This window comes from Salmo trutta, chromosome 1 (genome assembly GCF_901001165.1).
Source record: "Salmo trutta chromosome 1, fSalTru1.1, whole genome shotgun sequence".
NCBI classification, from domain to species: domain Eukaryota; kingdom Metazoa; phylum Chordata; class Actinopteri; order Salmoniformes; family Salmonidae; genus Salmo; species Salmo trutta.
In genome coordinates, this window is record NC_042957.1 from 34,037,087 (window position 1) to 34,049,700 (window position 12,614).

Consider the following 12,614-nt stretch of genomic DNA (forward strand, 5'->3'; position numbering starts at 1 on the left):
GTGAATAAGGTATGTTATATTTTGAAATACATGTTTTGCATAATTTTTGTACGTCTTTCCACAGTAAAAGGGATTCCAACAACTACAACACCTGTTGAGGAAGCTGTCGAGGAAACGATTGAAGATGTAAGTACTGGCTTATTAATCTAGACTACCAATGGTAAAATACCATACTTTGCATCAACATGCTTTTTTTGTCTGTTTCATCAACAGTCCAGTGAGCCAGCTTTCCACAACGATCTGGACATATCCACAGATGAGCCAGAGATTGCCATGGAGAAGCCTCGTCTGGATGTTCCACTTGGCCCTGTGGAAAAGGAAAATGCGCTCGTCACCCTCCTGGACTCTACAGATATTCCAGATAAAGAAGAAGAAGCAGCACCACCAGAGAGGGGAGATGTGCCCTACATCTACAAGGATACTAGTGATGAATTAGTGGAGAGTGAATCTGAAGCAACAACTGAACCAGAGGAAGAGGTACCATTTATCACACACATGATTGAAACCATTCAAGCCATTGATGAGGGAACTGGTGAGCTTGTAAGAGACTATTTCCCAACCTCTCCTGCTGAGGAATACCCTGAGCCACCTTTTGGTAATTTAGTCCCTACTAATGGGTACCCTGTTTTACCCCATGAGGATTTGGATATTACATCCGCTCCTGAAATAGAAAGTATAGAAACTAATGCTCCAGCTAAACTCCTTCCTAACTTGATATCAGAGGAGGAGGCTGTTGTTGAGAAGGAGGCTGAGCCTACTCCAACCACTCAGATTAAGTTTACCACAGCCATTGCCACTGAGGAAGAGGTTTCTAACCCTGGATTACCTATGACAAGTCTCTCAGCCATCACAGATCAGCCTGCCACTGAAGCAATAGAGGACTTTGAAGTTGAGGAGGATATTATCCTTATTCCGATTGAAGGGGAAGAGGTTGAGGAACCAGAACCTGAGGAAGAGGTAGTTGGGATCTCGGAACCTGAAAAAGAGGTAGTTGTGGAACCAGAACCTGAGGAAGAAGTATTTGAGGAACCAGAGCCCAATGAAGACGTAGTTGAAGATCCAGAACCTGAGGCAGATATAGATGAGGTCTTGGTAGTTGAGCTCTTGGAACCTGAGGAAGAGGTAGTTGAGAAACTAGAACCTGAGGAAGAGGTAGTTGAGAAACTAGAACCTGAGGAAGAGGTAGTTGAGGTGTCGGAACCTGAGAAAGAGGTAGTTGTGGAACCAGAAACTGAGGAAGATGTATTTGAGGAACCAGAGCCTGATGAAGAAGTAACTGAGGAACCCGAACTTGAGGAAGAGGTAGTTGAAGAACCGGAGCCCAAGGAAGACGCAGTTGAGGAACCAGAACCTGAGGTAGATGAGGTCTTTGTAGTTGAGGTCTTGGAAACTGAGGAAGAGGTAGCTGAGGAACCAGAACCTGGGGAAAAGGTAGATGAGGTCTCGGAACCTGATGAAGAGGTAGGTGAGGTCTTGGAACGTGAGGAAGAAGTAGTTGACAAGCTTGAACCTGGGGAAGAGGTAGTTGAGTTGTTGGAACCTGAGAAAGAGGTACTTGAGGAACTACAAACTGAGGAAGAGGTAGTTGAGGACTTGGAACCTGAGAAAGAGGTACTTGAGGAAATAGAACCTGAGGAAGAGGTAGTTGAGGAACCAGAGGAAGAGGTAGTTGAGCTCTTGGAACCTGAGGAAGACATAGTTGAGGAACTAAAACCTGAGGAAGCGGTAGTTGAGGAACCAGAGCCTGAGGAAGAGGTAGTTGAGGAACTAGAACCCGAGGAAGAGGTAGTTGAGGAATTAGAACCTGAGGAAGCCGTAGTTGAGGAACCAGAGCCTGAGGAAGAGGTAGTTGAGGAACTAGAACCTGAGGAAGAGGTAGTTGAGGAGCCTGAGGAAGAAGTAGTTGAGGAACCAGAACCTGATGAAGCGGTAGTTGAGAAACCAGAGGAAGAGGTAGTTGAGGAACCAGAACCTGAGGAAGAGGACGTTGAAGAACCAGAACCTGAAGAAAAGGTAATTGAGGTTTCGGAACATGAGGAAAAGGTAGTTGAGAAAACAGAAGAAGAGGTAGTTGAAGAACCAGAACCAGAGGATGAGGTATTTGAGGAACTAGAACCTGAGGAAGAGGTTGTTGAGGAACTAGAACCTGAGGAAGTGGTTGTTGAGGAACTAGAACCTGAGGAAGAGGTAGTTGAGGAACTAGAAACTGATGAAGAGGTAGTTGAGGTACTAGAACCTGATGAAGAGGTAGTTAAAGAACCAGAGCCTGAGGAAGAGGTAGTTGAGGAACCAAAGCCTGAAGAAGAGGTAGTTGAGGAACCAGAACCAGAGGATGAGGTAGTTGCAAAACCAGAACATGAGGAAGAGGTAATTGAGGAATCAGAGCCTGAGGAAGGCATAGCTGAGGAACCAGAGCCTGAGGAAGAGGTAGTTGAGGAACTAGAACCTGAGGAAGAGGTTGTTGAGGAACCGGTAGTTGAGGAACTAGAACCTGCGGAAGAGGTAGTTGAGGAACTAGAACCTGAGGAAGAGGTTGTTGAGGAACCAGAGCCTGAGGAAGAGGTAATTGAGAAACCAAAGCCTGAGGAAGAGGACGTTGAAGAACCAGAACCTGAAGAAAAGGTAATTGAGGTTTCGGAACATGAGGAAAAGGTAGTTGAGAAAACAGAAGAAGAGGTAGTTGAAGAACCAGAACCAGAGGATGAGGTATTTGAGGAACTAGAACCTGAGGTAGAGGTTGTTGAGGAACTAGAACCTGAGGAAGTGGTTGTTGAGGAACTAGAACCTGAGGAAGAGGTAGTTGAGGAACTAGAAACTGATGAAGAGGTAGTTGAGGTACTAGAACCTGATGAAGAGGTAGTTAAAGAACCAGAGCCTGAGGAAGAGGTAGTTGAGGAACCAAAGCCTGAAGAAGAGGTAGTTGAGGAACCAGAACCAGAGGATGAGGTAGTTGCAAAACCAGAACATGAGGAAGAGGTAATTGAGGAATCAGAGCCTGAGGAAGGCATAGCTGAGGAACCAGAGCCTGAGGAAGAGGTAGTTGAGGAACTAGAACCTGAGGAAGAGGTTGTTGAGGAACCGGTAGTTGAGGAACTAGAACCTGCGGAAGAGGTAGTTGAGGAACTAGAACCTGAGGAAGAGGTTGTTGAGGAACCAGAGCCTGAGGAAGAGGTAATTGAGAAACCAAAGCCTGAGGAAGAGGTAGTTGAGGTCTCAGAACCTAAGGAAAGGGTAGTTGAGAAACCAGAGGAAGCAGTAGTTGAGGAACCAGAACCTGAGGAAGAGGTAGTTGAAGAACCAGAACCTGAGGAAGAGGTAATTGAGGTCTTGGAACATGAGGAAAAGGTAGTTGAGAAACCAGAAGAAGAGGTAGTTGAGGAACCAGAACCAGAGGTTGAGGTTGTTGAAGAACCAGAATATGAGGAAGAGGTAATTGAGGAATCAGAGCCTGAGGAAGACATAGTTGAGGAACCAGAGCCTGAGGAAGCGGTAGTTGAGGAACCAGAGCCTGAGGAAGCGGTAGTTGAGGAACTAGAACCTGAGGAAGAGGTTGTTGAGGAACTAGAACCTGAGGAAGCGGTAGTTGAGGAACTAGAACCTGAGGAAGCGGTTGTTGAGGAACTAGAACCTGAGGAAGCGGTAGTTGAGGAACTAGAACCTGCGGAAGTGGTAGTTGAGGAACTAGAACCTGAGGAAGAGGTAGTTATGGAACCAGAGCCTGAGGAAGAGGTAGTTGAGGAACCAAGGCCTGAGGAAGAGGTAGTTGAGGAACCAAAGCCTGAAGAAGAGGTAGTTGAGGAAACAGAACCAGAGGATGAGGTAGTTATGGAACCAGAGCCTGAGGAAGAGGTAGTTGAGGAACCAAAGCCTAAGGAAGAGGTAGTTGAGGAACCAGAACCAGAGGATGAGGTAGTTGAAGAACCAGAATATGAGGAAGAGGTAATTGAGGAAACAGAACCTGAGGAAGAGGTGGTTCAAGAACCGGAGCCTGATGAAGAGGTAGTTGAAGATCCAGGACCTGAGGAAGAGGTAGTTGAGGTCTCGGAACCTGAGGAAAAGGAAGTTGAAGAACCAATGCCTGAGGAAGAGGAGGTTCAAGAACCGGAGCCTGATGAAGAGGTAGTTGAAGATCCAGGACCTGAGGAAGAGGTAGTTGAGGTCTCGGAACCTGAGGAAAAGGAAGTTGAAGAACCAGAACCTGAGGAAGAGGTAGTTGAGGAAACACAGCTTGAGGAAAATATTAGTGAGCCACAAGCTGAAGAAATTAAAATCATCCAACCTGTGGATTCTTTAGAGGACACTCTATTTGGAGAGGAAACTGATCCTGTTGAAGAGGACAATATTGTCCCAGTAGAAGACCAGTCAGCTGAGGAGGACATGGAGGAACTGTTGCCTGAATACCACGGGTATGAGGACAGCTATCATGAAGAAGCTGTTGATACTGTGGAAGAAACAGGTGCGTAATGCAGGTTATAAAGGCTGTTATAGACCAGTAAAGAACAGATAACAGGCATATATAATTAAACATTTTCAACAATGTATTTTGTTGCTAGAGGAGTGCAGTTGCATCACAACTAATAATTACAGCCCGGCCCAGGGAGGAGATGTATTAATGGTCTATATTTGGACTGAGTGCTGTGCTGCCTGCTGATGAATCTTTTGTCGTGTTTATCATTTTGTATGCAGTAAACACAAGGCTTTTGACAATTCATTCATTACCAATGCTTATACCGCTGAGAGATACTTTATCAAATGATGCTGATTGATTTTTATAAAATAAATCAGACAAATATTATTCACTGCAAGGCCCCGGCAGAAGTGAATGGCTCGTCTGGAACGGTTTTATTCCAGCAGTCATATAGGGAATGAAGCTCCACATTCAGTACAAAGCAGGATAATGTATTATGTATTGGACAGTTGGCAGGCATTTGCAGTATGGGTAAAACACACTTGATGGTTAGTGACTTATTGAAATATCCTCTCCTATTACAAAGATGACACAGCAGAGGTCAGTGAAGTGGAAGTGGCTCCATTGCCAGAGGAGAGTGAAGAGAAGATAGCAGTGATAGCAGAACCCATCCCAGACTCTACGCCAACACCAGCTGCAGAATCTGATAGTGTGCCTGTGGTAGATGTAACAGAGTCACCTTCAGAGTTACAGCTTATGGTGGAGGATACTGAGGAGCCTGAGGTGGTTGTTATCGATGAAGAGGCTGAAGAGGAGGTTGTAGAGGTCTCAGAACCTGAGGACGAGCGTGTGCAAGACCTTGCAGACGAACTTGACCAAATGGACCTGGTGAGCACAGAGCCCATTGACCTTCCAGAGGCCAGTGGATATTCATTGGCTCCTGAGGAGCACCCCGTCGAGACCACAGCTTCTCCACCACTAAGATACCTGACCACTCCCTCCATGACCACGGCGAGTAAAGGCAGGGAGCTGGTGGTGTTCTTCAGTCTACGGGTCACCAACATGAGGTTCTCAGATGACCTCTTCAACAAGAGCTCTTCAGAATACAGATCCCTGGAGAACACCTTTTTGGAACTGGTGAGTGAGAATGAAATGTGTTCATAAAGGGGGGAATTCCGACCCAAGTTAAGTGTGTAAATGGAACATAATTCACTTATTTCTCTTTATACGTATTCTAACCTTGAACTTAAGCATGAGAATAGCATGCTATTCATCCGCTATTCGTTTGGGGTGGAGATTAAGGAAATTAAGGTGTGAAATCAAAGAAATGAAGGTGTGGCGGCAGTGTGTCTACAGATACACTGTATTTTGACCGCGACTTAATTCCCTCATAATTCCACAATCTTTATGCGTGATCAAGCGATGAATGAGGTCGAGCAACCTGTCTTTTCCAAGTGGAATAACATAATTTTTCAATAGAAATAACATCATTCTCCATGCACTGTAATTTACAAATTGATAAGCGCTATTGATAAGAGCCAGGTAAATTAGTAAGCTTTTTGGATAAGGGGATTGTAAATATCAATGACAATTGTTTTAGATCTATTTTACCTTATGATCGCTGGAGACAAATCTGAAACCAGTCGTACAGTACGGCGGCAAACTGTAACATATCAACATATCACCTTTTCCACAGGGACATTTATGAAATACTGGCCTTATAAAGTTGCAGGGATGACATATGGAGACCCAAGCTATAGGCTTCTGTAGCCATGAGCAAATGACATTATAACACCAAACCTACTGAGTTGATTTATGATTTGCAGAATGTTTTAATTATATGTCCGAAATTTTACAATTTGCATTGTGTTAAATATTACCCACTATCGGTAGCCTTTCTTTCCTCTGTCACCTTCGTGTGGTTGTTCCTGAGGATCGCTAGCCATAGTGGATCATATTAGGCTAACGTATTACAAGCTGTGAAATAATTTGGGACGTGTAGCCTATTTGAATCCTTATGGAACACAGACCATACGTAGCAGTTTAAACCTGGAGACTGGACGGTTGTCATCACAGTTCCATGATTAGTGAGGATTATTAGGATAGATTTATAGGACTACTGTTTCATCCCTATTGTACTCTTTTCTCACCTTGCAATAGTTTATGGATTGAACAATTGAATATGTCAACTTTCAGGATGAATCGAACTACTGTATTTTTGATTCACCAATATATATTTTTTAAATTAATTTATTTCACCTTTATTTAACCGGGTAGGCTAGTTGAGAACTAGTTCTCATTTGCAACTGCGACCTGGCCAAGATAAAGAGTAGCAATTCGATACATACAACAACACAGAGTTACACATGGAATAAACAAAACAAACAGTCAATAATACAGTAGAACAAAAGAAAACAAAAAGTCTATATACAGTGAGTGCAAATGAGGTAAGTTAAGGCAATAAATAGGCCATGGTGGCGGAGTAATTACAATATAGCAATTAAACACTGGAATGGTAGATGTACAGAAGATGAATGTACAAGTAGAGATACTGGGGTGCAAAGAAACAAGATAAATAAATAAATACAGTATGGGGATGAGGTAGGTAGATAGATGGGCTGTTTACAGATGGGCTATGTACAGGTGCAGTGATCTGTGAGCTGCTCTGACAGCTGGTGCTTAAATCTAGTGAGGGAGATATGAGTCTCCAGCTTCAGAGATTTTTGCAGTTCGCTCCAGTCATTGGCAGCAGAGAACTGGAAGGAAAGGCGGCCAAAGTAGGAATTGGCTTTGGAGGTGACCAGTGAGATATACCTGCTGGAGCGCATGCTACGAGTGGGTGCTGCTATGGTGACCAGTGAGCTGAGATAAGGCGGGGCTTTACCTAGCAGAGACTTGTAGATAACCTGTAGCCAGTGGGTTTGGCGACGAGTATGAAGCGAGGGCCAACCAACGAGAGCGTACAGGTCGCAATGGTGGGTAGTGTATGGGGCTTTAGTGACAAAACGGATGGCACTGTGATAGACTGCATCCAGTTTGTTGAGTAGAGTGTTGGAGGCTATTTTATAGATGACATCACCGAAGTCGAGGATCGGTAGGATGGTCAGTTTTACGAGGGTGTGTTTGGCAGCATGAGTGAAGGATGCTTTGTTGCGATATAGGAAGCCGATTCTAGATTTCATTTTGGATTGGAGATGCTTAATGTGAGTCTGGAAGGAGAGTTTAGTGTGTAAAGGTTGTCCAAACCTCTTTTTTATTATAATTCATGAATATTTTCCTAATACAAGATCAGAGTATTTTTTTTACCTACCAACTGGTGCTGAAAATGAGATGAATATTCATGGCTTTCTTCCATTGATCCCTAATATTCTGAACCATTCTCTCCATATTCTAGTGAGTCTGTCAAAGAAATGAAGATTAAATGTATGGGACTCGCGGTCGCGGACGATAATGACACAGCCTGGGATCGAACTCCAGGTTGTAGTGACGCCACAACACTGCGATGCGGTGCCCTTTTTTTTTTAGCAAATGCTAGCTATGTTCATTTTTGGTGTGACGTCTATTCAAGAGTGACGTCCATATTTAAAGGCCTGCGTTTTGCATGACTCCTTTTTCCTCGGACTAAACTGACGTGCCTGCTTTAGCGTTGAGGGAATTTAGCAACGAGTCATAAGATAGCAGATTCAGCTTTCAGAATAAGGTACATTGAAACGATACCGCTGATGGGTATATTGTTTGTGAAAGTATATGCATAGCTAACCTTTCTTCACCTTTCTCTTGAGCTTGACATGTTAGATTGGAATACTCTTATTAGCTGCCTTTAATGATTGGTTGTATCATCAATAGATGGTTTACATTGATTAGATTTACTTATGCACATAAGTCGAATAAACATGTCTCGCTTTCACGCTGAAACAGCTGCACCGTTCCCCTCGGTATACAGTGCAATGACTCAGCTTACAGTTAAATAAATTGTAGAAAATTGAGGGCTGCCATGTTGAGAACCGAGCACGTAGACACTGCTCTGGTTCCTTTCGATGTGATAAGATGTGGGAGAGAGAAGGAGAGAGAGAGAGAGAGAGAGGAGATGAAATATTTCATATGTCAAACCAATTTTTGTTGTTGCTGTCATTATGTCATTGACCCCATAGCTTCATCACTAAAAGTGTGCTGGTAACACCTCAGCCTCTCTCCACATGTACAGACTCCAATGGAATAGTTTGTTTGGGCTAATTTCAGGCTTTTAAAAAAAATAACGCTATTTGTAAATTGAAGAGGCAGACTCTGAGAAGTTAATGGACTTGAAATGCCGGCTCATTGTAAACATACGCACGTTCTGTATGTGGATAAATTAAATGATAGAGCCATTATGACCAGCTGCATCATAATAACATGATACTTCAACGCAAAATGCTCCATAGAGCCTGATCTGATCTATTCTATACTACACCCGTAGAGCCTGAACTATTCAGACTATTGTGTTCAACACACATGATATACGATACATGTGAATGAAACAGGACTGTAAGAGGCGTGGTTATTAATAAAGAAGAGTGTAGGCCTAGATGTACATTGTCTATTTAGCACAGAGTGACTCCTCACATGGTACTTCCCATTTTATTCAAGCTACAATACAAAACAGTGTTTCACTTTATAGGAGCAATTCAACCCCAAGGGAGACAGAGAAACAAAGTAGTTAAATGTTGAGTTCCAATTTGAATCAGATTCCCAGCTATGCAGGTATGTAGGCAACCTTTAAGGTGCTTCAACTCTTGAGGATATGTATTTTCAAAAGATATGTCACTTCACTCACAATTTGTGCATGATTAACATATAACTGCAGAGTGGGTTATGCTCTTTGTTTGTCTAAAATGGTAGCTTTGAATCCCTTTGACAAAACCGGAGGAAAAACTATAAGGAAGATTGCTGTGCTGACAACAAAAGTCTGATGAACTGCCAAGCTCCGAGATCTCAACCAGCATCAAAGCTGTCCTAAGTTTCCCTCCAAAGATCAAAAACTCTTCAATGTGCTGCCTGCCAGTAACGGTTCTACATTCAATATTTCCAATTGAAAGAAATAACTGAAGGCAAAGTTTTTTTGCCCCCCAGACTTGTCTGATCTACGCTCAGGAGCCGAGGAATTACATCCTTTTAAATGGTTTATTCAACTCCGAGGGAAGGTGCTGGCTTAGACCTGGTTAGACCTGGCTTAGACCTGGTTAGACCTGGCTTAGACCTGGTTAGACCTGGCTTAGACCTGGTTAGACCTGGCTTAGACCTGGTTAGACCTGGTATTATTATCACTTCATGGCTTTGAATAATGGGACACTGCCACACCGGTCACAAGTAGAGGATGTTAGTATTAGGGCTTTGTTACACTTCGATAGAGTTTAAAAACATGGAGTGTAGCGGGTAGAACTCTGAACTACCACATGGTAATTACAGACAGTGATTAAATGTCACTGTTACGAGAAAGTCGTTCAAATAAGTGAAGGCCAATAATCTCTTTCTATGCCTAAGAGAAAAAAGTTAAACACGTTAGAAACATTTAAATGTCAATTGAAAATAATTTGTCCTCAATGCTTTAGTCACTTTTGGCTTTTCTCTTCTGTTTCTGTTCAGCTGCTGCCTTACCTGCAGTCCAATCTAACAGGATTCAAGAAGCTAGAGATTCTTAACTTCAGGAATGGCAGCATTGTGGTCAACAGCAAGATGAAGTTCACCAAGTCAGTGCCATACAACGTGACCCAGGCCGTCCACTGTGTCCTGGAAGACTTCTGCAACGCTGCAGCCATGAGACTCAACATCGAGATTGACAGTCACTCTCTGGACATAGAGCCTGGTACGAGACGAGGCCCGGGTTGTGTCCCAAATGGCACCCTATTCCATATATAGTGCACTGCTTTTGCCCATAGGCAGAGCCCATAGGTAGGGCCCTGGTCAAAAGTAGTGCACTACATAGGAATAGTGTGCCATTTCAGACTCAGACCATGTTTCACTGCAGTGTTGCACTCATTTCAAGATGTTTACAGAATTAAATGCATAACAAATATACTGTAGTAAAAGTCTAATGAATGAAAACATTTTGCATGGAGACTACGATAGAAGTGCTTTATAGCTGTAATAGACTATAAATTGGCGAGAGTGTAAAATCTATCGAATGCAATGTGCCATCATTGCTAGACTTTTCAATAGGTACCTCCCTGAGAAAAAAATATTGTTAAAAAGGGGGAGAAGACAGCTTCACAGCTACTTTGGTATTTCACGGAAACTGATCCTACCATTTCCCCCTTCCTCATCCTTTTTTGAACAGCTGATCAAGCAGATCCCTGTAAGTTCTTGGCGTGCAACGACTTCTCTCACTGTGTGGTGAATCGATGGTCACGGGAGGCTGAATGTCTCTGTGACCCGGGGTACATGGCTAAGGACGGCCTGCCCTGTCAGAGTGTCTGTGTCCTGCAGCCAGACTACTGCCAGAACGGGGGCCATTGTGAGATAGTACCAGGGCATGGAGCCACTTGCAGGTACCTTAGAATACTTCAACTATCTGAACATATAGGAAACATTGCAGTATGTTTCTATACATGTACCAAGATTTGTATTAAACCACACATTTGTACTGCTACCTAATATTCATAATATCCATTGTCATCACTTGTTTCTCTCACCTGTTACATGTTGTTCTACATGTTTATGTTGTTTCCTTAAAGTGTTGCGAGGAAAGCAACACAACGTGGCAATATAATACCACATTCAACACTACACACACACTCTTCATGAACTGTATATTATGTGCTCTAACCAAGTGTCTTTCACCGCTTTAGATGCCCAATAGATAAAGTCTGGCACTTTAACGGGGAATGCTGCACTGAGCTGGTGGCCGTGCCAGTAGACCCCTTCCTTTTCATAAGCTGCTTTGTGGGCTTCCTGTCCTTTGTTTATGCCGTGATAGCTCTCATGTTATTCATGTACACACAATGTAGACGGACCAGAGAGACAGTGACTTTGGCATAAGCAAAAGTATTTTCTTCACTGTGTGGATTTGTATGGTACATGTATTTAGCTGTACTATATGTATTCTTATTTCTACACTCACTATATATATATATATATATATATATATACACACACATATATACACACACACATTCTGGTTAGAGATAACATTAATTTTGCTTTGAGTGCTGCACTGGTACTGTAGTCTTAATACTATTGGACTCAGTGACGTTATCGTGACGCTATAAGCTCACAGCTTGCAGTCGCAGACATCCAGACAGCGTCATGCTGACACTGGAACCTACAGAAAACCTTTCTGTGTAATATTATTTTTTTCTTAATATCATTTTGTTTAGACCTGATTAAACATACTCACCTTCTGAAACTAGGTTTTATTTTGGGGGATTCAATCTTTAAAGTCACCACCACTCAAATCTTGGTTCTTTTTTAACATACACATTCAAAGCTAATCATTATGCCTTTACTGGTATATGCTTAAAGATGTATTTCTGTATGGGGGCAACGTATGTTTATTCTTCAGTAAAGCCCATATGACAAGAATCAGAAACTTCCAAATATCCTTCACTAACTATGCTACCACTTAACTAATCCCTCGACACAGTATATGTAAAAACAGCGATAAAGTACTTACAGTGACAAAGTCGTGTTCAAGCAAAGGTTAAAGTGTCAGTGGCTTTAGTTCCCCCTCTGATCCAGTTAGTTCCACGTGAAAATGTGAGAGCAGCTTTTCTGCTTGTCTGGGGATTTGAGGGCTTCAACACTACAAGGAACCAGTTAACCCACCCACACAGACCTAGATTTGCCATCTCCCATTAACACAGTGTACATCCAAAATGGCAACCTATTCTGGATATAGTACTAATCTAGCTCCTAGACCAGACAGCACCACAAACAGTCAACAATATCAAGTCTTAAAAAATCTAAAAGGTTAATACGTTATTTAGCTTTCCTGTAATCTTATTGTAACTAGTTTAAGATGTCTCAGGTCAAAAGATAAAGAGCAATTTTGTCTCAGCAAATCTATTCTATGGAACAATTTTATTTAGACATTTTGAATCTCTTCAAGGGTGTCCCCCCCCAAAAAGGTAACAATTTACTTGACACCTAGCATCATAACAGTCATAACCATGTCATAACAGTTGACATAACCTGTCATATGGTCATGACACATATTTAGACCTGTTGTGAC

At 42.6% G+C, this 12,614-nt stretch overlaps 1 protein-coding gene across 1 annotated transcript in view; it reads left to right on the forward strand.

Annotated features, from left to right (window-relative positions):
• The window catches only part of LOC115194554 (interphotoreceptor matrix proteoglycan 2), a 38,603-nt gene that overhangs the window by 18,745 nt on the left and 7,244 nt on the right, over positions 1-12,614 (forward strand). Inside the window, exons 11-15 of the mRNA XM_029754337.1 lie at positions 65-126; positions 214-4,456; positions 4,995-5,545; positions 10,031-10,250; positions 10,722-10,932. Of these exons, the coding sequence (XP_029610197.1) occupies positions 65-126; positions 214-4,456; positions 4,995-5,545; positions 10,031-10,250; positions 10,722-10,932 (5,287 nt within the window). The remainder of the gene's footprint in view (positions 1-64; positions 127-213; positions 4,457-4,994; positions 5,546-10,030; positions 10,251-10,721; positions 10,933-12,614) is intronic.